This window comes from Homalodisca vitripennis, chromosome 7 (genome assembly GCF_021130785.1).
Source record: "Homalodisca vitripennis isolate AUS2020 chromosome 7, UT_GWSS_2.1, whole genome shotgun sequence".
Lineage (NCBI taxonomy): Eukaryota > Metazoa > Arthropoda > Insecta > Hemiptera > Cicadellidae > Homalodisca > Homalodisca vitripennis.
Window position 1 is genome coordinate 121,679,031 of NC_060213.1, and position 26,608 is coordinate 121,705,638.

General features: G+C 33.8%; 1 protein-coding gene across 1 annotated transcript in view; it reads right to left on the reverse strand.

The window, feature by feature from the left end:
- LOC124366868 (integrin beta-PS-like) overlaps positions 1–26,608 on the reverse strand; it is a 74,180-nt gene that overhangs the window by 43,625 nt on the left and 3,947 nt on the right. The window contains 3 exon segments of the mRNA XM_046823468.1: positions 1,391–1,504; positions 1,507–1,563; positions 4,972–5,101. Coding sequence (XP_046679424.1) covers positions 1,391–1,504; positions 1,507–1,563; positions 4,972–5,101 — 301 coding nt within the window.

Below are 26,608 nucleotides of genomic sequence, written 5' to 3' on the forward strand. Positions count from 1 at the left end.
TGTCATGGATCTAAAACTTTGTGGCCTAAAATCTGTCCTGGAGCTAACACTGTAATATACACTCTGTCATGGAGGTAACACTTCGTGGTCTACACTCCATCATGGAGCTAAAACTTTGTAGTCTAAAATCTGTCATGGATCTAAAACTTTGTGGCCTAAAATCTGTCATGGAGCTAACACTGTAATATACACTCTGTCATGGAGGTAACACTTCGTGGTCTACACTCCATCATGGAGCTAAAACTTTGTAGTCTAAAATCTGTCATGGATCTAAAACTTTGTGGCCTAAAATCTGTCATGGAGCTAACACTGTAATATACACTCTGTCATGGAGGTAACACTTTGTGGTCTACACTCTGTCATGGAGCTAAACACTTTGTAGTCTAAAATCTGGACAACGACTTGAGTAGACAACTAACAGCGTGGCTGGAAGACAGACCCTTCTACTCAGTGAAAGAATTCCTGGAGAGATGACTAAAACTTTGAAGACCACATAAAAATCTGTCATGGAGCTAAAACTTTGTGGCCTATTAAATCTGTCATTTAGCTAACACATATAACACTTCTGTCATGGAGCTAACAGTTTGTTCTAGTCTAAGAATATGTACAATAAAGAAAATCTAAAACTTTGTGGCCTAAAAAAATGTCATGGAGCTAACACTGTAATATACACTCTGTCATGGAGCTAACAGTTTGTGGTCTAAAATCTGTCATGGAGCTAAAACTTTGTACTCTAAAATCTGTCATGCAGCTAACACTTCATAGTCTACAATCTGTCACGGAACTAACACTTCATAGTCTCAGATATTCATTTCCTCCACAAATTTTTTCGGTGCTGGAGTAGTAACAGTCAGAGTAAAGGACATCCAGTTTATGGATAGTGTGTATTCCCTAATATTTTTGTACAAAATATATAAAGGCAAGAATGACGTTTACGTCTAAGTGTATTGGTTTGTTCATATTGTAAGTTCAAATTGCATACTTCACAATTTAATCGAGAATTATAAAAAATTATTTTTTACATCCAGCATTTACAGCATGAACAAACTGAGAGGATGAGGATGGAGTAGGGGTGGAGAGGGTCCTGATCATTATATACGTGATGAGTGGATGCATTAACAACTTACTCTGTACAGTTCAGGTGTAAACTAGATTTCTTATTCTATTGACTAAAGTTTATGTGGTGGAGAAACATGGTTTGTTTTATTTTTACGTAACTGTGTTGACTCGATTTTCACATTATGTGATAACATTAACATTAAAACTGTACTTCACTCAGAACTCCACCACAAATTTCATACCTCATCAGAATCTAAAAGAAAATTAAGTTATGCATTTGTAGCGTACAGTTGTTTATCCAGGTGTAATACAATTAGGAAGAGTGACCGACCTTTCCGTCCCCGGCGTAGTGGAACCCGGCGTCCGTAGAGAAGACCAGCAGCCTCCGAGCCTTCTCCCGCCAGCCGATCTGGTCCCGGCAGACGACGGCCTGCATAATGGCATTCAAAAACCTCCCTCAGGAGCGTCCAGGTTTCCCGACACTGCAGCCTTGTGCACCTCCCCCTATGACACATGGTCAAGTAAGTGACAGTTACACATCTCTGCAAGATTTTCACAAAATTATCATTTTGTTATTACAAACACATAACACATTACTGGAATTAATTTCCCTATCTTTCACAATAAAACATAGATGTTTTTCCCCCCCCCACCCCCCCCCCCCCCCACCCCCCCCCCCCCCCACCCCCCCCCCCCCCCACCCCCCCCCCCCCCCACCCCCCCCCCCCCCCACCCCCCCCCAGGGCAGTCATTTTTCCCCATAGGAAAAATTGGTATGTTTTTTTAACTAAGTAAAAACAATATTTAAAAAAAATTTGCTTAACCATAAACCGAGTGCTGAAATGGGGGCCTCCGAAACCCCAGAAAGTACAGGAAATTCACCACCGGTATGTAACCCCTTATTCTAATCAATAAATGACCCCCAAATTTTTCTTTATTAAGAACTTTGTGATCTGAGATACCACAATTTTTTAAAAAGTAAAACTTTGTTTGAAAGGAAAATTTTGTTTTCACGAGTATATAATTTATAAAATTACCACACAAGATACTGGAAAAAAAAGTTCACCCTAACAGGGTAGGTTTTTAATACAGTTTTTACTAGGTTTTATTATGTTACCTTTTAAAAGAAATTATTTGTTCCAATGCTATATTGAAAAAATTCTTTTGAGTGGCTGAAATCCTATCTTAATGGAAAAATTTTTTGTTTGAAGTTTGTTTTTGACAAGGAAAAAGGTTTGTGAGAAAACAGGTTTTTCCCCAAAAATTTCCCCTTTTTTAAAAAATGTTTTTGATGAAATTTCTTTTTGGGGAATAAATACATGGGAAATGTAAATTGCATGGGCCTTTTCTAGGATTTTTAGTATTCAGTCACAAACCCCCTTTACTATTTTTTGGTACACAAGCCAAGAATTTTATAAACATAATATTCAATTGGCTGTCAAGGTTTTTTTAGAAAAGTTATAGACAGACGAAAAATCATTTGATTTGACGAAGGCTTGTAGGTTCTTAATAAATACCAAAAAATTTTTTTGTAATTATTGTTTTTTTAATTTTAAACCTTTTTTAATTATTTCCAAATGTTTGAACCAAGGAAAGGGTCTGTAGTCTGAAATTTCTTTTCCCCTTGCAAAGGGTGAATTTTTAATTTTTTAAAGTTTGTTAGAAATCACCCTGTTTTTCGTTATTTAAATTTTCCAATGTTAGTAATTATAAATGGATAGGTTGGTGTGTTGAAGAGAGATTTTTTTTAAAAACTTGAAAGGATAATGTAATTTTTCCCCCATTCTGGGTGACACGTCGAAAAAAAAAAGTTTAGATTTCAAAATTCTGGTTCCTTTAAATTTTTTTAAGTCATGAGGGTTCTTGAAACACAAGTTCCTCTTCAGTTTAAAAAGACCCCAAATTAATTATTTTGCGCAACTACAAGTCTGGACAATGTACGAATTAAAAAAATAAGTGTACAATTAAACCCCCTGGCATAAAATGAAAAAATTTTTCAAAATAATTCTAAAGATATTGTGGAGAAGAGATGTTGTTGGAGGTAGGGTGGGTTTTTTTCTTGTAAAGTTTCTTTTTACACTGTAAACCCCCAATGTCACAACTTTTTTTCTATTTAAATTTCACTCCATTAATTCTCCAATTATCAAACTTTAACATGTGTTTTCCAAGTGTTTAAATCTATAATAGAATTTTTATTGTCTTTCTATAATTTTTTACAAATAGCTGTGAACAATGTTAAATAATTCCTTTCAATAATGATCTATTGAAATCAAATTTTTTACAAACCACAAAAAGAATATTTAAAAGACAAACTTTGAATCGAATTAAGTAGAATAAATTTTGTGTGATTTCTTTTTTTTAAAAATTTGTATTTAAAGGGTTTGGGCCTTTCAATTTTCAATGTGTATTGTTTGTGTTAAGCAATTTTTAAACCCCCAATATATAATCTAATATGTGACAATACCAGAAAAACAAGTCCCAAATGGGCCCACCCCCCGGTTTTGGGGTGGGGGGCCTTGTTCGATTGGTTCTGGAAACAGGAAGCAGGATAAGTTGAGGTAAATTTGCTGAAGGATTGAGGGGTTTAATGGGCTTGTGGCAAAGGCATGGAAGGATTAGAGGTAGGTCTGGCCAGGCATTGGAGGAGGAAGGTGCCTTTGGAAAGGTTCATGTGGTCTTTTGGAGATTGGGCTGGTTTGCTGTCGGCTATAAGATTAAAAGTTGTGTGCTGTCGGTAAAGGAGGATAGAATGGCTGTTGTGCTGCGGCATAGAAGAATTGAATGGTGGTTGTGTCATAGGCATCGTAGTTGGGGCCAGAGGAATTTTTCAGGAAATGTTTCCTCCTTGTACATGGCACAGTCCCCAAAAAAAACAGGCCTTTTCTGTAGATCAAGATAGCAGACACTCTTTTTCCGTTTTTTACCTGACAACCCACTTTAAAAATTTCACATTTAAATAAAAAACTGAAAAGATTTTTTAAAATAATTATATACCAACATACAAATTTCAATTATTCATTTGGGGCTATTAAAGGGCTGTTGAAAAGTAAACTCTACAAATTTAAAAAAGACCAGTGTTTAAAACAAGTGTTTGAAACCTGTTTTATTTCCAGTCCATTTATGAATGATTTAAACTTGTCTCCGACAAAGTACTATTTTGATTTGTAAGGCAGAAAAAAACAGACTTTTTAAAGCACAATTTTTTTTAAAATGAAAAAAATTATGTAAGACCATAATTAAAGAGACAGTTCTGTGCTTACAATTATTTGCTTAGTTTTAAATATGTAATTCAATAAAAAATTCGCATTCAAAGAGTTGCTTTGAAGATCTATATCATGAACCTTCAGTTTGGACGAGGTCACCACAGGCACCATCAAAAACCATGTGGTTGTGGGAAGTGGTGTGGTTGGAGATTGGCCATTAATTTTCCGTCACAAACGTGTTTGTTCAAACAAAAATAATTGGCACCATTTTAATTGTAGTAAAGCTCATATCTTCTCCATTAAAAGAACAAAATTTCATGATAAATTTCCCATTGGTTACTTCTCTTTACCAAAAGAAATCTAAATCACACTAATTACTTCAAGGAAGGGGGGAGAGTTGTGGCGGCCATTTTAAACTCTATTTTAGGCCTTGAATGCATGACGATTTCTCTATGATGCTGCCAAAATGGTACTGATAAATCTTTTTCAGTACACTTAGATCATCTAATACCCCCAAAACCAAAAAAAGTTAAAAGAATACAAAAAATAAAAAAGTGTTTTTTTTTTTTTTATATATATTTTTTAAAATTTTTCAGCAAATAAGAATAATTATTAAAGTTAAGTTTTGAGAAAAAACCCCTACACCTTAAAGACATTACCTTGAAAACATAGTTACAAGTGATATAGAACATTGGTGCAGGCTGTTTACGGGACCACAGGAACTGTAAAGGTTTGATGAAGTCTTTGAGTCTTTGGCGTTGACATTGGCAAGAGAGATTTCACCAGGTCCACTGTGTCTGTCTTTGTTTATTCTAGGTACAATGCCTTCCAGTAATAACCTAAAACACCCCTACACTAAACTGTACCAAAGTTAACAAGAGGCTGAAAATTTCTCAGCTGTAACTTTTAGTAGTAGAGTAGTCTTTTAGGGGTGATTTAACATTGTATATTTTAAAAAAGAAACGCACGAACGAGTCTTTACCCTTAAGAGACACCCCATCAGTTTCCCCAAAATATTTTATATAAAGATAATTGTTTTGTGGTCATTCTGATCGCTTAAATTTTTGGAGAAACTGCAACGTTCATAATGTAATAATTTTTCTAAGTATCAATCACACAAGGTCTATCGACTAAGAAAAAACAAAAATATGACAACCAACCCCCAGCAATTAACGACAAAATTATCCACATCGACGTTCCGCGTTTTCCCCCTCCCGGATCAAGGTATGTTCTGGCCCGGCACAAACCCAGCATATGGCAAGTTCGGGGGCCTGTCAGAGGGCCCGAGCGACCACAATGCAGCAGAAGTCGTTGACACTTTTGTTTTATTGGTTCCTTTAAAAAAACGTTCAGGGAAGAAATCAATATACAACAATTTCCTTGTTGAAACAGCTTCTCTTTTATCAAAATGTTTTAGTTGAATTAATTATTATTATATATTAAATAACATTGTTACAAAAATGTGATAAAAATAGAGGTAAAATAACGTTTCTCCTAAAACATGTTCAGGGAAGAAGTCATTTTAAATCAAAAAATTTCCCCCTTTAAACAGGTTTTCTTTCTAAAAATGTTTTTTAAAAAGAATTAATATCTATGAGATTTTAAATAAAATTGTTACAACAATGTGATAAAAATAGAGGTAATATAATGTTTCTATGCCCATAGGAAAAGTTAAGAATAAAAGGGTATTGAAAGATTGTAAGTGAGAAATGGGCCCCCTTATAAGGTATGTGCCATTCTGAAAAAAAATTTAAAGATATGCCCCAAAAGCAAAGGGAAAACTAAAAGGTTTTCCAAGTACGGATTGAGTTGAGCCCTTTTAAATAAGCTGTGAAAAAATTAAAAGGCACTAATAAAATTTCAATCAGGTGGAGCGGGTTTTTAAATTTCCCAGGGCCATGAAAGGGTTTGGTTTTTTTTAAAGCAGGTTGACCTTAGTTTCAGGGGAAAAGGAGAGAGAGTTGTGAAAAAGAGGGAGAGGGAAAACCTTGTTTTGATTTTTTACAAAACAAAATTTTTTGAAAATCTTTAAACATTGTGTGACATTCCGGGGTGAATGTGGACATCGTGGCTTATCGGGAACGAAAGAGGCTATTAAATTGGTTCTTAGGGGAGCCATGTTTTTTAACAGTCCCTCTTTCCCCAACAAAGAATCACCACTGACTTAGAAAGATCTTTTGGGAAAAATTTGGAACAAAATTGATGGAAAACAGGGGATTAACAATGCAGATAAAAAAACCAATAGGTAAAAAATATGCACTTTTACCCCTTTGAATTTGACAAAGCTGTAACCCCAAGAAACAATTAAAAAGTACAAAAATACCTGAAATTTTAGAAAACCCCAAAATATTTTTGCACGGGGAAACTTGGGAACAAACGTACAAAATGAGACCAGGGTTAACTTAATTTAACAAGAAGCACTAAAATTCGTTGGTAATGGGCCAAAAAAAAATCAAAGGAAACAAACATGCACTCAATAAACCCAATTCTGATGGGTACTGAAGCAAATAAAAAAACAAGCCAATGACAAAAAAGAGTTTGAAACTATATTGCAAACGTGAAAAAACCAAACCAGAGCGTCGGGGCAAAAAGAAAAAAGTAATTATTGCAGCAAAAAAAACTAAAAAAAAATTTTCATAAAAAATCTTTAATGAGAAGGTTGAAAATTGATAGAAAAATTTTGGAAAATTTTTTAATATTTTTTTTTGCCAATGCTACTGAAAATTTTAACACAAAAAACCCCAAACCACAATGAAAGTAAGTTCAGGTTCTTGAAGAGAATCTTAAAAACAACAAAAGCAGAGGAAATTTAAAAAACAATATCACCTCTTAAATCAAAAACCCATTACGGGAATTGGGTTTGAAATATCATCAAAAAAATCCTGGGGACACTGCAAAAATGAATTTAAAAACCCCCTTTGGGTTTTGTTTGAAAACACAAATCATTCCAACAAGGGCTTTTTTCCCTTCCTTTTAAAATAATTCATTGGTTACCTGAAAAACACAAGAAAAGACCCATTTTCCCTAGCCAAAACTACAAACCGATATCACTCATCCACACCCTATCATGGGTTTTTTGAAAAAAAAATAGTTGTTACAAGGTTGCCCCACATCTGCAGGGAAATTTGTTTTTAAAAAAAAACCCCCCAGTCGAAAAAAATGACTTTAAAAAAGGAAAAGTCCCCCTTTCACGAATTTAATCGACTTACTGGAAACGATAATTGTTTCCCTGGACTTTAGAAAGCTTTTTTGATAGTCGGAGTCCAACCCTTTTTTTCTCAAAAAAACTAAAAAATATGGGTTTATAAAAAGAAAACATCTCACCCGTGGTTCAGAGTTTACCTCGGTGGAAGGGCACAGATGACTGAGGTAACTTTAAAAAGCAAAAACTAAAAAAACCACTTTTTCAAACAAGTCAAACAACAAAAAGTGTCCCCCCAGTGGTCAGTTCTGAACCGTTCTGTTTATTGTGTATATAAAAACATTGTCTCTTTTTAAAAAGGAAAATTTGGGGCTTTCCCTCTATGCCAAGTTTATAGCCCTCGTTTTTTTCCCACAGAAAATTTTAAAAAAATTAAGAGATAAATCCCTACAATTGTACTAAACAGTATCAGGAGAATGCCCGGGGTATTGAAAGAAGCCCAAGAGAAAGAGTTATTTTTTTAGCCCAAAAATGAAGGAATGTTCTGCACAAACCCAACATCTGCATTTCGGGGAAAACAAATATCTTGGAATGAGCATAGACATTGATCTCAATTTGGAAACCCCCCTTTTTGAGCACTGCCCTTCAATTAAATTTAAAAAAAATCAGCAACTCAGAAAAATCAAGAACAGCCTCCCCGGTCCCAATTTCTTGGGTACAAGCCTTACCCTTTCCCCTTATGGGGGAAGGGAGGGGATAATTTAAATTTTAAGAAGGATGTCCCCCCCTTTTCTCGGGAAAGACTTGAAACACTCTAAGATGGGGGACTGTTAATTTGCCCAAAACTGGAAAAATATTTCCCCAAAAAAAACTTGAAAAGGCAAAATTTGGTAGCTTTCTTTGAAACCCCAAAGCTTATAAAATTTCTTTTTAGCAACCCTTTTTGGGTTTGGGTTTTCCTTAATCATAAAGGAAAATTTTTAAAATTTATTTCAGAAAAGCAAGGGTTTTTGCAAAAAGTTTGAATGGTAGTTCACCATAACCATCACTTTTTAGTTGTTTATTTTGCACAGACTTTAAATTTCCCAAAAGGAGTGGATTTTTTTTTGGTCACAATTTAAAGGAATAAAATGGTTTTAAAAAAGTTTTTAAATTTTAACAGGGGTCTACAAGGGGCGGGGCCCCAAAAGGGGGAATTTTTTTACTATTTAAACACCCCTTTTCCCGATTTTTTTTACATTTATCTAGAAATCTAACATCAGCCATGCAGTTATGGTTGAGATAAAAATGGGAGGGGGGAAACAAAAAGGGTTTTTTTTTATTTAAACATTAATTTTTCCTAGCTTGTTTTACTTAAAACCTTAAAAAAAAATTTCAATGATAATTTTTTTTTGTCACCCTCATTTAAAAAAAATTAAAAATAGACTAAAAAATTTGGTGCATTTAACCCTCCAACTTGCCCTATTGTAACTTTTTTATTGGCAAAAATCCCAATTTTTGGCCCCTTTTTCAGGGTTTTTAAAAATGTTATACTATATGGGAAAGGTTACACTGTCCCTTTTTATTTTTGTTTTTTCCCAAAGGGTAAAGCAGGAATTTCAATTTTCGGGGGTGGAAAAAAAATCATCATATAACAAAATTTTTACGGGGTTGGGGGTAAAGGTTTTTTTGAGGCCCAAAAAAATTTTTGTGAAAAAAAACCCCCAATTTCCCCAGTTCTTGGTTGTTTTACAAAATTATTTTTGGGGAAAAAACTAAAATAACCCCTAAATTTAAAAAAATTTTCCGATTTCATAAAAACCCTTGCATGCTTTTCACAAAGGAAAATTTGGGTTCAGCCCCTGGCCCCCACTAGTAATTGTTTTCAATGACCCTAAATTGATCGGGAAATTCTAAAATACCCCATTTTCAGCTCTGTTCATCCCATGTGCCCCAAAATTTTTTTGTTTTGGGGCTCTAAAAAAAGTAATGGGGGGGATGATTTGTTAGAAGCTAAGAGTTTTAAAAAATTTCATGCACAATTGGTTCGCAATAACCCCAAAATTTTCCAAAGAAAAGATCTTAAAATTTCCAAAAATTGGGAAAAATACCAAAAATTTTTCAGCTGCAAAAGGGACGTTAAAATAAGATTAGGTTTATTTTCATGTTCTTCTACAAGTTTAATTAAATTTTATTTAAAATTTAAAAAATATTTTTTAATTTTGAGTGTTTATTTATACTCACAAAGAAACTTGATAGTATAAAAATTTTATTTAGTACTTTGGCCCAAAAAATTTTTCCCCAAACAAGAAAAATACTAAAGTCCATGTAAAAAACCCCACCTTTTAAGAAAAAATAGAAAAAAATTTAAACCATATGTTTGAAAGGGTTTTTTAAAGAGTTTAAAAGAATGTAATTCAGCCATGCTGCAAGACCTTTTTGACTGAATTGTTTAAAAATTAGCTTGTGCGAAGCAGTTGAGGTAAAAATTTGCCTTTTTGCCGAAAATTTTTCTCCACTTTTTCTCAAACCCCCGGGGATTTTTAATTTAGCTTTAATGTAATATCGAATTTTGGCGGGTGTTTACTCTCAAAAGACGAAGGTTGTTCAGGAGGGGAGGTCGTGGAGAAAAAGGATTTTCATACTCTCTTGGGGGGAAACGCTGAATTTCACCTGAAAAAAGCAAACCATTTGCGTTAACCACTTAGTAACACTGTAAAAAAACTTTAATACCTTGTGATTTACTATTGTTTTAAATTGGGGAAAAATGTGGAAATTTTTTATCCTGCAATGGCATTCAAAAAAATTGTTTATGTTTTTATTAGGAAACTTTTATTATCAATGGAGGGTTAAAAGGTAATTCACTATCATTTTTTTAAAATAGTGAAATAGTGAGTGGGTTTTTTTTTTTCCTTAAAGATTTTTAAAAAAATTTTGAAATTTTTGTTTTTTAAAACAGACTTTTTGTTTAAAATGTATTTAAAAAAGAAAAAAAACTATGTTTACTACATTATTAGCCGTAATGATTGCCAAAGCCGGGGAACCCATTTTCCTTTATCTTAAAATCTATTTTGTATTATATTTAACTTTGTTTAACGGGAAAATTTGTAACTTTACCTATAAAAAACGTTCGACAATGGTGATGAAAAAAAAAATGTACAGCCCCACCAGCAGAAATAAAACAAGTGCCCACAAAAAAAAAATTTAATTAAAAATGTTTAGATGGGTAAATAGTTGGGTTAAATAAATAGAACATTTAATTAAAATGATCTTAAGTAAATGTTAACAACAGGTTTACTTTTTTTTCCCCATTATTAAAATATAACTTTACCTGCTAGTAAGGAGGTTTATAGAGACAAGTTGTTTTTTTTTTTAACTTTTTTATCTAAAAATGTTATTTACAAGCAAATAAATTAATTAAAAAACTAGTTTGTGCATAAAGTTGTTTTTTAATTTTTGTAAGGAATAAAAAAATATTTGTAAAAAAAAGGCTTATAGTAGACTCCTTCTGATTCAGCACCAGAAAAAACCAGTTTTTTTTTGAAAAATAAAACCCCCCGGGGCAGTTTCCTACTGCAAAAATTACGTTCAATTTTCTTATTACGTTTCTTTTAAAAAAGTAAACAAATAATATTTTATTTGCGGATCAATTTTAAAATTTTTACATGTCTATATGTTTTGTGTTAACGTGTTGTTCTGCAGCAAAAAGTGTTTACAAAAAAGAGTAAAAAGTAAATACAACGGTGAAAATGTAGGTAGACTTTATACTTTACGTCCTTCTACTAAAAAAAAAAAAATCGTCCCCAGTTTTAAATTTTTAAAAACCCAAAAAACAAAACGGGTTGATGATGCATTATGGCTGTGGTTTTGAGGAGCGTAAGAAAAAGGGATCCAACAAAAAGACCCCCTTTTAAAGGAAAAGGCGATTATTTTTACATAAAACTTGTGAGGGGAAGACAAATTTTCAGCTAGTGATAGCTGCATGATGGAAAAAATATTGAGTAGGGTTTTTAGGAATGAAAAGGGGGGAAGCTTCAGCAGATAAAAAAATTTCTAGTGAATTTTAGAAAAACTTAGGCATGTACTTCTTGTGAAAAAAAAGAGCCTGAACAAGTTTACAAATTGAGAGACGAGTTTAAATACGTACAAAATTTTGTTTTTAACAAACCCCCTTCAAGCTCAAGAAACTTTAGCAGTAGGATTTAAGGTAAAAATAAAGAAAGAATCATGTCACGTTATGTGGAAAAAAACCTTTCACACAAGTTGACTCTGTTTCTAACAGGGAGGCGGGCAAAACCCCCAGCATTTAAGAACTTGAATATGTCTTCTTTTCCAGTTTTTCTACAGAGTTCAAAAGTCTGCCTGGTGGAACATGATTGTTCTAAGAGTGGTTCATGACCGAATTCGTTCCAAGAGTTAAAAACACTTTTCATTCTTAAGTTGTGGTTAAAGCACGTCTGTGCTTGATTATTTTTAAAAACCCATGGGGGGACCTTAAATTTTTTTGGTTACAGTGAATGAAACTTAATATTTGCTAAAACTAATGTCAAAAGTATCTCTCAACCAATGGCCAAGGTATCATTGAACGTTTTTAGAGAAAGTACGCAGGAAGCTTTTTCTAAAAATTTGGTAAAATTGATGGTGAAAGATTTATTCATACCCTTACCCCCAATTACATTAAGGACGTAATTTTTTTTGGGGGTTGTCTTAATGAGTTACCATTGTCTACATTTCCTGAAGAAAGGTTCTGCTGAAGTAGAAGATTTGTAGAGTTTTGGAAAAAAGGTGAAACCCCAGAGCAGGAGAAAATTCAATTCTCCTTGTCTCTGAATCGGACAATAACCGTCCTTTGAAAAAATTATGCTCCGCCCAATTCTACAGATCTATTTGAGAATGATGTGTGGAAGGGGTTTCACACAATGATGTAAACTTGGGAATTTTGATACTTAATGATGTGACATAATTGAAGCAGTCACGACTCAAGAAAAAAAAAAAGGGAAAAAAAAAGGGGAAAATTTTGAAGGGGGGAACACCGAGGGAATTTTGGCCTAAGAAGGAATGGTTTTCCCTGGAGTGTGCAACAGCCTATATTTAAAAACAGGCCTTGCATCAGTGGGACTTTTAAGTTTATGAAAAAGTGGTGTTTCCTTTAAAAAAAAAGTGGAAAGAAAGAAAAAAAAAAAATATGAGATTTCACTGAGTCACTGAAAACTATCACTCAAAAAATTGGGCAAAATTTTTCTTTTGTCTGATGGGGGGAGTAAAAAATATCTTTTTGATTGTATGTTTTTTTTGAGGCACCTCAAGACTGAAATGAAAAAATAGACTTGAAAATTTGCAAAACCTCAGTGAAGCCTGTTTGCAGCACTGTGGCATACTCCCACCTTTTAGACAAATCGGTCAACATCCATATAATTTTTCTGCAAAAACTTTACGATTTTGTGGCGTTTGCCTATGTCAGGAATAACCATTCCTGTCTGATTCAAAATGTTCAGAGTTTACAATTTAACATGTTTCACGATTATTTCACCCCCAATTTTCACTATCGATACTAAATTTTTCACAAAATAGAACATTATGAAATGATTATTTCATACAACAACAGCCAATGTGTGTTTTTTTTTGTGGTTACCACCCCTTTTTAAATGACATAAAAATAAACAACCTGTAACATTTTGAGTAAATCATTTTTATTTTTATTTGTATCGTTTAGCCAACTAACAAAAAAAAAAAAGTGCAGTACTATCTATTAAAGGAAAATTACGAGGTAGAAGTGTCCCTCAAAGTATGGCAGGGCTCGTAACAAACAAATTTTTCAGTTGTAGTAAATACATACATTTTATGAAACAGCCCCGGGAATGGTGAGGGATTCCCCGGTCACCATTTTAAAGAAAATCGTGTTCCATCTGTTTAAAAAGAAGGTTCCAAGAATCGAAAATTTTGATGCAATTAAAACAAAAATGGGGGTTTATTGGAGTATTGTCACAATGGAAACTGAAAAAGCCGTGGGGTATGACTAAAACAGCTGGGGGCACCTTTTGTTGGGGGCTGCCGTCTGGTAAGCCGGACTTGTTCTGAAAAATTTAGATTGACAACCTAATGGAGGCAAAAATTTGGGTTCCAACTTGTATCGGAAAATTTGGCCAAAGAACCAGAGGTGGACACGAGGTGGAAGTTGAATGGCGTGACTTGTAGATATTCCCTTTCCCCGTAGTGGAGGTGTATAAAAGAAAATACGGCTTGGTGGTCACAATCCCGGAAAAGGGGAAAAGCAAAGAAAAATTGGTGAGGTATTTTATTGTGAAGGGGCCCGCCTTATAATTCCTGTTGGGGGGGGGGACAAACAAGAGAAGATAAAAAACAGGATTGTTTTTAAGATGTTCACATCAAAAAATCTGCATGAAGAAGCGTAATGTGGTAAGTAGTGGATATCCTATTTAAAAAATCTTGGGATGGAACAATGCCTTGGTGATTTTGGAAAGAATGTTACGTCCCCTTTGGTGATCTAAAAAATTGCAGTTGGTCTCTTAAAATCAAAAAGGACCGGTTCCTATTGGGTCCCATGACATTCTCCTCAATTGATTAATCTGTCTGATACCGGATTATTTATTTCACCTCAAAAACGCAAGGTTGTGTGCGAAAAAAGGAAGAAAAAACACCTTGGAGGGTAGATAATGGCATGCTGGCATAGCTAAAAAGTAATGGAAAAATTTTTTAAAGCCTCGAGCTGTTGGGGGTGTAACTATTCTGAACTCTATTATGTTTTAAAGAGTCCTCTTAACCCAATGCCTTGCCTGATGTTGAAGCGTGAATGAACGAAGGCTAAGCTACGACACGCCATTGTGTTATTACAGTTTTTGAGTCACTTTTATAAATTTTTTATTTTTAGATGTTGAAAGGTATTTGTTGTTTAGGAGAAAGCAGTGAAAAAAAAAAATCTGGGGCAGCTCAGTGGTCAATTTTGGGTCAGATCTTTGGAATGCCCAGTTTGGATATTATGCTCTTGCGATGGTGCTTTTTTTATTTTGGTATGCGATGATGTTGCACAGTCATTACGGGCATTGCGAATTTGGCAATTTGGAACGATCATTGTGATAATAAGCTGGGTCACAGCTGATCATCTTTAAAATGTGACTTTTAACTTGTCGGAGGATTTAACTGTATGATGAGAATGGGGTTAAAAAGAAGTTGTTTGCTTTAAGAATTGCAAAGTTCTATGCTGAATTGGACAGTAAGCCCCGAAGCAGAGCAGAGGAAAAATTTTTAAGACATCGTCAGTCAATTCTCCCCCGGGGGAATGAAATAAGTGTGGGGTTAGGAAAGGTGCATATTTTTAGTTTCATACGGGTCAATGGGTACTTCCAAATTTGGTTTGAATTTTTTTTTTTTTTAATGTGTGGAAAGGAAAAAAAAATTCCGTTAAATTTGGGGGTTATTCACTCTCTTTTTTTTTACTGTAACAAACCTTAAGTAAAATTTTTAATGTGTAATCTATACATTTGAAACATTTTTTTTTGACTGTGTTTTGTAATTTTTTCCCCTGAGAGTTGTTTTCAAAAAGATTTTTCAAAACCGGGGGAAAACCCCATTGTTTAAAATTTCCCCCTGGGGGGTTTTAAAACCCCTTTTAAGAATTTTTGGGTTTCCCAAAAAAATTTTCAGGGGGTTTTTTAAAAAATGAAATTAATAATTAAAATTTTTAAAAAAAATTTAAAAATTGGTACTAATTACCAAACCCCTTTTAAATTAAATTAAATAAATTTTTTGGGTTTTTTAAATGTTAAATTTTAAAAAAAAAAATTATGATAAAATAAAATTTAATTAAAAAAGAGAAAAATTTTCAATTTTAGAAAATTTTTTTAAATTTTTTTAAAAAAAAGCCTTTTTAAAAATTTTTTTTAAAAAAATTTTGTAATGTTTTACAATAGTTTAATTTAAAAAACCAATTTTGAATTTTTAAAAGTTTAAAAAATTTTTAATAAAATGAAAAAAATTATTTTTTTTTAAATGGTGAAAAAATTTTTTTGTTTGGCTTAAAAAAAAAATGAGTTTTTTTGGTTCTTTTGGGTTGGTTTTTTTTAAAACTTTTTTTGGGGGGTTTTTTTTGTTTTAAAAAAATTTTTGTTAATTAAAGGCCCCCAAAATTTTTTTCCCGGGGGGTTTTTAAAAAGTTGCTACGGGAAAAAAAACCCCTTTTCTGGGTTTGGGGGGGAAAAGGGTTTTTTGGGGGGGTTTTTTGGGGGGGGTTTTTGGGGGGGGGGTTGGGGGCCTTTAATGTGGGGGATTGTGGTTTTTTGGGGTTTTTAAATTTTTGGGAACGTGTGCCCTTTTGATTGGGGTGGGGGTTTTTTTGATCCCTTGGCCTTTTTCCCTTTTTTTGTTTCCCGTTTGATTCCCCAAAAAAAAAAAAAAAAAAAAAAAAAAAAAAACGTTTTAAAGCTTTTAAAAAAAAATTATTTGTCCGAAAGAGTAAAGTTTGGTTTTTTTTGGTTTTTTTTTGGGGGAAAAATTTTTTTGAAAAAAGGGGTTTTTTTAAAATTCTAGGGGCCCCTTCTCTTTTTTTCCCTAAAAAAAAAAAAAACCCCCGTTGCGTTGTGGGGCTTTCAAAGGGTTGAAGGGGGAAAAGGTTGGGGTTTTGGGTTTTTTTGGGGTTTGTGAAAAATTTAATTTTGGTTTCGGGGGTTTTGGGAAAAATAAGGTTGTAATTTGGGTGTTTTTTGAAAAACCCCCCTTTTCCGGGGGGGGGGGAAAGGGGGGTTTTGGGGAAAAAATTTGGAAAGCATTCGGGGAAGGTTTTTTTTTTGTTTTACGGTTTTTGTATTTTTCCCTAAGTTTTCCCCTGGGGTTTTGAAATTTTGTTGGGCCGGAAAAAAAAAAAAATTTTTCCATTTTTTTTGGGGGGGGTATTTTTTTCCTTTTAATTGCTTTGGCTAAACCTTCGTTGGTTTTTCCCTTGCTTGTTTTGTTGGTTTAAGGTTTCCCTGGGTTGTAATTGTTTAGTTAATTAAATTGGGGGTGTTGTGCTGTTGGAACCACAAAGCCGATTTCCCCTCCCGGGTTTGAAGGGTTTTTGGCCCTGGTGGGGGGGGGTGTTCCGGGGTTGGTGTGGGGTTTTTTTTTGCTTTACGTTTTGTTTGGGGTTAGGTGGGGTTTGGTGGAAAAGGGAAAATTTTGAAAATAAACTGGAAAAAAAAATGGTTGGGGTTTGATGGGGGGGGGTTGGTTGTTGGGGGGTGTTTTTTTTTTGTTTAAAAACCCCAAGGTTGATTTGGAGGGGGGTATAAAGGGGTTTTAAGGGTTCGTCGGGAAAAGGTTAAAAGGTGGGTTGGGTTTTTAAATTTTTAAAGAATTTTGATTTGGTATTTAGGGCTTTTGGTCTTGGGCTAAATTCAAAAAGGCGGGGGTGGCCTCTTTTGGCAAAAAAAAAACACCCGTTATAAGTTTGTTCCGGGGCGGAATTTGGGGTTGGTTGGGGGGTGGGGCCCCCCAAAGTTCCTGGGGGTTTCCCTTCTTAAGTATGTCCCCTGAAAGAAGGGGAGGCCAGCTGTCCCCGCCTTCCCCAATTTTAAAACAGGCAGGGGGGTGGCATCCCTTAAGTTGAGGTAGCAAAAAAACCCCCTGACACTTGGGAACGAACCCCCCAACCCCAAAAATCCTCTCCCACAGTAGAGTAGATTTCGAAATTTCCCTTGCCCCCCAAATTCGAATTTGTGGTTGTGTGTGCCATCCGGGACATCCCAAAAAGGGTTCGATTTAAGTGACACTCGGCTTTTTGGGTTTACCTACGTGGGTATTTAAATCAATGCGGGTAAAACGTGACCACCTCAGAATTTTTTTGGACTTTCTAGATAAAGTTTAAAAATTTTTCCATTGGAGGGGAAATTTTATCTTCAAAACCCAAATTCTTTTTTGAGCTGGGTGGGGGGGGTTTGTTTTCTTAGACTTGTGTTTTAAAATTGGGATTTTAAATTTTAGTTGTTAAATTTAAAGAGGAAGACATTACTATAAAAAAATAAGAACATTTTTTTAAAGGTTTTAAAAAAGGATTTTTTTGTTTTAAAAAATTTTTTTGGGTTTCATAAGTTTTCAAAACCCCCAAAAGGGTTTTTATAGGGCTGGGGGCGACCACCCCCGGGGCCCCCGGGGGAGGGGTCCTTTTCCTTTTTTTGTATGAATTGAATTGCAGTTGGGGGCACGGAACCCCCTGGGGGTAGTAGGGAAAAAACCCGGGACGGAAAAAAATAAATTTTTTTCATGAAATAAAATTATTTCCATTGTTTAAAAAATTTTGTTTTTGCGTATTATTAAAAACTATTTTCCAATTTTCTTTGCACACATTCATCTATAAAAAAAAATTTTTGGGGGAAATGCTTTAAATCATTAGATCCCAGCCTCTGAAATATTAAGGAGATTTAAAAAATTGCTTTAAAAAAAAATTCTTATCTAACTTTTACGAAAAGTATTTGTTTTAATAAAAGGAAAAAACATTTAAAAGGAGAAAAAAGACAACTCTTATCCTTATGATTAGGAGTAAAGTTTTTTTTAAAAATTTTTTTTTTTTTTTTTGTTTGGATTTTGAGAAGTTTTACATGAAATTTAAAAGGGGAAATTTTAAATTTGGTATTTTCCCAAAACTGACACTTTCCTTTAACCAAACTGAGGGGTAAAAAAATTTTATTTGATTTTAATTGTTTTTTCACAATGCCCAACAAGCAGATCTTAACCTTTCGGGCCGGCGGAATATTTTGTGTTTTTGAAATGCAGGGGAAAAATTTGCCGTCGGTGAAAGGTAAAAAACCCGGGGGGGAAAAAGGTCTCCGTTTTAGTTTTCTTAAAAAATACACGTCCAATATTGTTTTAGGTTTTGGGGGATTAACGACCAATAGTAGAACAAAAAAATTTTTAAAATTTTTTAGAAACAAAAAAAAAAAAAAAAAGTTTTTTTTAAAAACCCAACCCCAAATGTTTCATTTTTTTATGGATTTTTTCCCCTTTTTTTTTCCCCAAATCCCGCGGCAGGCCGGCGGCAAAAATGTTTGCACGGTACATAATTGCCTTTCCATTACAATTAAAATTTATTTTTGATCCCCCCCTCTGAATTTGATTTTTATGGGGGCCCCATTCGGGGTGTTTTTCTTTGTCGACATCAGCGTGGGGCTGCCAAAAACCCGCGTGAGGCCCCGGAGGCACTCGCATTTTGGGTGGCGGAGTGTGATCAAGAATAAAAACAAGTTTTGGTGTTTGTTCAATAAAGGTTTAGTAATTTTTGTTTTTGTTGAATTTTTTGTGTTTGGAGAAATGTGGGGTAAAACAGGGAAGTAAAACAAAGGAGAACAGCTGAAGGGCGGCGGGGGATCTAAAATAGTTATCAAATAAACCGTCGACTTTGCCTCTGTTGAGGATGGGGGGGGTTTGCGATAAGACAATTCCTGTTTTATATTGACAAAAAATTGTTCTACGCAAATTAGTAATCGTAGAAGCAAAATTCAAAAAACGTTCATTTTGGGTGTTGTCGGTATAATCCCAAAGTCCCCTTTTTTTATTCCCTGGTATATTGGTGGGGGGACGATAACGGCCCCGGTTTTTTTATCAAAATTTGGGAAAGATTTGGTTTAAAACAAAAACCATAGATTAATAATCAATACTGATTAATTATTTTGAACATTTTTAAATAATCTACTCAACAGCTGAAAACACTTTCAAATATTACTCGTAATGTAATTTTCAATTTTATATAAGTAACAATTGATTATTAAAAACGACGTCAATTTCAGAAAAAAAACGACATTGTTTTTAAAAATGATAGAACGTTTTTTGTGACTTCAATATGTTCGACTGTACCGAAAACCCCCTTTAAAAAATGTGAAATTTGTGGGAAAGAAACAATTGTAACTGTGAGAGGAGCAATATGGTCGTCTTAGTTTTTTCCAATTTTGGTTTTTAAAAATTTGTTTCATCCCCTAAATATTAAATTCATATTTTAATTTAAAACATATGATTGTTATTGAGGACTATAGATACTTTTATTCGATTGATAGTTAGGATTGGATGTGAAATTGGTTTCGATGATTACATTCTTGATATGAAAAAAAAACCGGGCCCCCCCATCGTACCCTACCAACACAAAAATTTTGGGTTCCTGATGGCAGTGGTTTAGAGAGCCTTAATATTGGGTAGAAACGATAAGCGGACCCTGTTTTTTTATTTTCAAAATTGGCAAAAAATATTACTGAACATAAAAACCCTTTTTATAACAATCGTTTTTGATTAATTTTTTGAACAATTTTTAATTAATTTATATGGGAATGGTAGGGTCATTTTCCGCATTTTGAAATCCCCCTTTCCTTTCCTTATAGGATTTAAAAAAATAATAAAAAGTGAATTGATATTATAAATAATTTGATTGCATAATCTTTGAAAGATTCAAAGAATATCATATTAAAAGAAGTACTAAACAATAGCCTTTGTCTTTTGATAAACTTAACCTCTTATTTTCTTTGCTCGGTTCAAACTAAATTTTTTAATTTTTTCCGGGGTATACAGAAGGGCATTTTTTTTACACCATTTGGGAATCTAATAAAATCTTAAAATTTTCTAGGTCCATCACTAATTTGATTAAAAAATTTTTATTTATAGGAAAACCCGCTCCGAAAAGTCTCCTAATAACAAACGAATACGTCTTAACAAGAACAAAAAAAAACGACACGACACAAAAAAGAGACAAATACAAAAGTCGAAGGGATCAACAATAACACACTAGACAAACAACGAACGGAAATGACGACACAAGCCGAGCAGAATCAGGTTGAGGTGCATAGAAAAGATATGAAAACCCCTTTCTGTGCTATGAAGTACATAGAGTTTAAAAAAAAAAAAGGTGATGTGTGATGCTTTTTTTTTTAAAATTCTTATTAACACTCTGTTGTTAATGCTAGAAAAATAAGTAAAGTGATTATTGTATAACAAAAATTATCTATAAAATGTGGTTAAAATAACATAAAAAGTCATTAAAATGTAAACACTACGAAAAAAAATATATTGGGAAAAAGGTATCATAAAAAATTTGAAAGTACGCTCTTTTCAGTTTGTATATGGTATGTTGTTCAGCAAGTTCACTGAAAAATTTTTGTTGTGAGATTGTAGCTTTAAAAAGCCTCATTATGAGAGGCTAAGGTGCTGTATCATCAGTACAAGTTGCAGTTGTGTTTCTTTTATAGTATTTTTTAAAAAAAGCCCCAATATGCATCGTGAAAAAATTAAAATGTGAATTTCTTTTTTAAATTTAAAGGGCCCCTCATAAAATTTGAGCTGAAAAAAATTTTTGTAAGAAGATTTGTTAATTTTGCAGTAGGTGGGGGTTTAAAATGTTTTGGTTTAAACAACGTCCCCAATGCCAGACTTGATCACCCAAAAGAAATGCGCAGAAAAAAATATGTTTTGTTTTTAAAAGTGTGTTTCTGCATTCCCCACTTATCCTCTTGTTCGTTGTTAATGCATTTTGTAAAATGTTTCGGAATAACATTTGTTCAATTATTTTAACTGTAAAGCCTAAGGAACAGTTTTGAAAAAGATGGAAAGTATGGAAAAAAAATAGTAGGTCCGCTAGATTATAAGGTTTTCATGGTTTCGACTGCAAAAAATTTGGGCAACCACCTTTGAGGTGGAAGATATTCGGTGTCTTAGAACTGCGTTTAAATTTTATTATAAAAGTTACTACTTTTTTGGTAGTACTTAGCACTTTCCTTTAAACAGATATAATGGAGTTTTTAAGGATTTAATTAATTAATCGTTTCCCCCCTCTGTGGGTTTAAAAGGGGCTGGTCGGTTGCAAGTTTTTGGGGATTTTAAAAAAAATTTTGTTCAAATGGATAACTCATTATTGGAAACGGATGATGATTGAAAAATACCAAAAAAATAAAAGAAATTGCTTTTTTGTTTTTTTTCCCAAGAACAAAACATTTTAATCAAAATATTTATAATTGATTTATTTTCACAACTTTAGAATGCCGACATTTGTGGAGGGTGGTAATTTAAGCTTCAGCTGGTCTTTTTTTGGTAATTAATTTTTATAGTTTTAGTTGTTGGGGAAAAAATTTAACAGACGGAGAAATATTTAAAGAGCAGTTAAAATGTTTGTAATATTGAAACTTTGGTGAGCCTTTTTGATTCCTATGAGACCTTTCCTGGTGCTGTCGATCGTTTGTGATTTTGTAGTCACAAGGAGATTAAATGGGAAAAGTCAAAACTGTTGAAGTGGACATGTTTTATTGAGTTATTGTTGTAAAAAAGGGGGGTCGTCATGACTAAAGGCGTGTTAATTAAACATATTTGGGGGGGGTTGTGGTAAAGTTAATTTTTTTAACCCTTCAACAGTTTTTTGGTTTTTTCTGAAAACCCCCCCATATTAGCCAGAGAGGCTCGGTTAAAAAAAAGGGATAGCGTTTTGCTGCCACCCCCCCAGCTCGTGGGAAAAATTTTGATAGTGGTTGAGAAGGGTCTTAAATTAATTACTCCGTTTTCCTTTGTTTGGCCCCAAACTATATTCAAAATGCACTAAAAATCGTGGGCCCCCAAACTACTATATGTGTCCGGTGTGTTCGCATCTCATCCACCCAAATAAACTTACTTCCCCAAAAATCTACTTGAATCCTCCGCTCCCCCGACCCAACTCGACTGCCGACTCGTGCTGACGGTGTGCCCTTGATTTTCCCAGCAGGCCGTCACCTCACATCACGCGGTTTAAAGGGACTTGGGTTAGTCAGTTAATTTCACACTGTGTAATTACTAAAATCCATCAAAAAAATTTCTATAAAAATAGTAGTGTGCGTGCGCGTACATCACTTTTCCCCTTTTAGGAAAGGGGATCATAAAGAATTTTCATGGTGTACATTTTAGATTCTCGAATAAAAAACAAACATTTACAATATTAAAAAAAAAAAAGTATGGAAAACTTTTTTCATTACATCATTTTTTTTTTACAACTTAAAAGGACAAAATAGTATTTTAGGCGCGTAAGTTCTTATAATTACAATTTAATTTACTTGACATTGACAACATTAAATTTATGTCCCCTAATACATTACATTTTTGAGCTGGAAGTCCCCCATATTTATAAAAATAGTTTTTGCAACATGCCCCGAGGTTTTACCTAAAATAATTTCCAAAAACCCCTATTAAAAGGGGGGGCTTGGTGTTTAAAATTTAAAAGGAAAACCTGAATAATTCTGCGAGCGGGTTCCAGTTTTCGAATGGTTGGGGTTCCGCTCAGCAATGAGGACACCTCGCAAGGTTGGCTTTTTTTGTGACAAAACAAAATCGCAAAGACACTATTCAAAATGAACAAAATAAACATTAAAAATATGTAATGTAGAATAGTTCAGGGGGTTTTCTATATTTTCTTTGTATAGGTTCAAAAAGTGTACTTTAAAAAAGTTGAAAAAGGTCTAGTTCTATGTGATTATCTTTAATTTTGTCTTGATTTTTGCATTGTTTAAAAAACAAGCTAGTTTTTAAAGATTAGATTTTCTTCGTGAGTGCAACAGATTAATCTTTGGGATGTGCAAAGGTTTAAAATGTCAAATTTATATTTTATTTTTTCTTGAGCCTCGGAATAATTTTTTTTTACCAAAGATAGCGAACTTGAAGCGTTTTAATATTCCAGATTGTTAAAGTTAATTCTAAATAACCTATTTTGTGGTGGAGAGATAATGAGTTTTCCCCATCAGAACCCTATACAGTTAAGTATGATTTTATGGTTCCTTTGGCTATAGCCCCAATCATTGCCGTTTTGGACCATACAGGAAAAGTTATTTTTATGGTTAAGGTTCGTGAACATTTTTCTGTGATAGGTTAGATCCCATGAATAGAGCGAATATACAATCTTAACGCTTTGATGAATTACTTTTTTTGAGTTAGGACACAAATAAAAATGACTTTTTTTACATGACTTAGTTTTTTTAAAATCATGGTTGCATAATACTGTTCTCTTTGGAGATAACAAAAAAAAAATTTTTAATTCCTTTTTAAAAACCAATGTTGAAGGTTTGTTTGGTACAAGGAAAAATTCTATTTTTAAAGTTAAAAGACGTCTGTCTTGCAACTTAAAGGTACAGTTACGATCAATCTTTTCTGTCTTGGGGGCAAAGATGAGAGTGCAAAAGGTGTTAAAAAAAAATCGTTCTTCTTAACGGTTAATTTTTTTAAAAATGCGAGGTAGGATTTTTCCTATGTCAAAAAATATGTTTCAAACTATGGGGGGGTGTAATTTGCTGCTTTTTTACTGTGTTTACTAATTTAAAGCTTGCCTAAATAACCCAATTCTTAACTTTGCTTCATCTAGGTTTGACCAAATGACGTGCTAGATGACAATTTTAAATGTTTTTTTAAAAAACGTTGTTCATATGTTTTCTTGTTCGAACCTCGGATTTGAAGTGATTAACATGCTTTTAAATGATAAGTTTAGTATTATCTTTTTTTGGCTTTGTTTTGTTCCATTTTTATTCATGTTTTCTTAAAGGGGTGATTTGGTTTTCTTAGAACTCAACAGGATCGCTAATCTTTTTTATCTCTTAAACTTTTTAATAACTTTTCCATTTCTTCGAGGGGCCCCCCAAAAAAAAACCATTTCAATGCATACCTCCTGCATCAATAGTCCTCGTTGGAGCGTTTGTAGGTAGAAGTTTAAATAAGTCACTTACATCGGATTTAAAATGGTCTATCCGGTCTTAATTTACTTTTTCGAAAAAAAATTTCCCATCCCACACATTTACACTAGTGTTCGTTTAAAAAAAAAGTCTGTGCAAATGTTTAAAAGTGACAAAAGTTCGTCTCTTATTTTATCATTTAAAAAATTAATACAATTTCCCCTTATCCTGGAAATATTGTGTCATGAAGTTTCTTTAAAAAGATTCCCGTGTCATTTCATTCTCTGCCTTCTGTCGACAAAAAAGTACAGTTTTCCTGAAATTCTTTTTTTTAGATCTAATAATTGTTTACTTCATGAATACCTGTTATTCGAATTTTTTTTATTCGTACACTTGATCTTAGTTTTTTATTTAACCCGGTAGATATAACTTTTTCCCCTTTTAGTGTACTAAAACAACATTTGAATTGTTGGATCCTTTTTAATTTGGTTTTTTTTTCCCCCCCTTGACCCTTTATAACATTCGTTTCACAGTCATACAACTTCATATCACGCATACAACCCATTCAATTCGGAGTAAACTATTGATTCTACTTTGTAGTGGTACCTAAAAACTCTTTTACTTAAAATCAGACAAGAAGCAAAACATACAACCCCAGGAATATTTTTTTGTATCATTAAAACCTAAATAAAAACAATAAAAATTATTAATACATTGCGTTTATTTTTTTTCTACTAAATAAACGATGCAATAGCTTTTCCCGTCAAAACCCCTATGTATAACATTCCTATTATTTAATAAATTCTAGTCTTTGAAACAAGGTTTTTTCTATTTTTGGATTTAAAAAAAGGGCTGGTGCTTTCTGCGGTTCGGGGCCCTTGGTTTTTCTCCTTCTTGTTCTTTATTTTGTCCGGACCTCATTGAATGCCTTTTCATGGTCTTCGGTCTCTTCAATGATTTTTTCCTGTTCTTCTTTTCTGCTCCTGAGCAGCTTTTGGATCATTTTGGTATTCCTTGTTCTTGCAATTAAAAAATCGGTGACAGGTTTTACTCGATTCACATGTACAGTTACATTTTCCTTTTAATTCGGAGTAACGACTTTTAAATTGTATAACCTTGAAATTGTGTATGGCCCCTTTCCGGTTAGACAACTTCTTCATCTTCCTTTTTTCATTGGGGGGACGTGAAGTTTTCTTGGCCCCTTTTAAATTTTTTTTAGCTTGAATTCTTGTCGTATTGTCTTTTTTGCGGGTTTTTTGCATGGTCTTGGCATTGTTGAGAAAAAATTTCCCTTTGGTTTAATTAACTTAAGATCTTCGACTAATCGGGTAACCATCATCTTTTTGGATCAATAGATCATTTTAAGGGGTTTCATTCTTTCAAAAACTAGCTCAAAAGGAAAAAATCCTGTTGATCATGACTTGAGAGTTATAACCATTTTCCCCCTTGGTGGGCTTTTGCCCCCTTTGTTTGATTTCGGTTGACATAATGTTTGCATCTTGGGTATGGTCTTGAACTCTTTCTGTTTACCATTGCTCTGGGTGATATGCGGTGGTTTGAAGTTTCTTTTTTTTGTAGGCACACTGCTTTTATTATTTGGATGTAAATTTGAGCCTTGACATAATTAATTCACAGGGTACCCCTTTTTGAAATGATTTTTCACAAGTGTGGGGCTTTGTTTCTGCATTTGGTGGGCACAATAAATTTCCGTCCTTGTAAAATGATCTATAACTTCGTATGTATTTGTTTTTGGAGCTTGTTAGGGAAAGGGGGCCAACAATGTCCACAAAAATTCCGGTCCCCAATTTGTACTTTTTTGAAATTTCCCCAAAAGGGCTTTTTTTTTTCCCCGTAACCCTTTTTTTATTGCATGGCCCCACATGTTGGTAAAGGAGACAACATCTAATTTCATTTTCGGCCAATAAATTTTCTTTGGATTTTAACTCGTCTTCTTGATCCCCCCCAGACCTGCTGTGGGTTTTTCATGGGGGGTAAAGAAAACCCCTTCTCTCTTAACCGTCTTGGAACGTATCAGTTGTCTGTCCCCCCTCTTTATATAGTGACTCCTTGTGGACTTGTTTTAAAAATTTGGGGTATTTTTTCAATCTCTGGCACCCACCCTTTCCCCATTGTTTTTTTTAAAATGCTGTCACATCCAAATAGGTAGACTTTCCACGTATTCTTGCCCAAAATTTCTCGACAATCAGCTTTTTTTTTTTTCCCCCGGTTTTTATGGAATACTTGTAGTCTATTCCCCCAATTTCAGTCCCCATCTAGTGAGTCTCTCGAAGGATTTTTAGCGACAGCCCCCATCTGATTGCGTGTGTCAGTATAAAGGAGAATGATCGTCCGTACAGGTAGTCGGAAATCTTTACTGCCCATCAAGAAAAAAAGTTTTTTTCTGTTACTGTAAATTGTCAGCAGAGTTTAACGTCTTGGCATAGGCGATAGGGTGTTCTTTTCCCTTTTTAATCATTTTAAAATAGGGGCCAAGTAAAACATTAAAATTGCATCAGTGCTTAAGACGAATTCCTTGGAGAAATTTGGATACACTATAAAGGTTCAGTTAAAGGTGGTCTTCA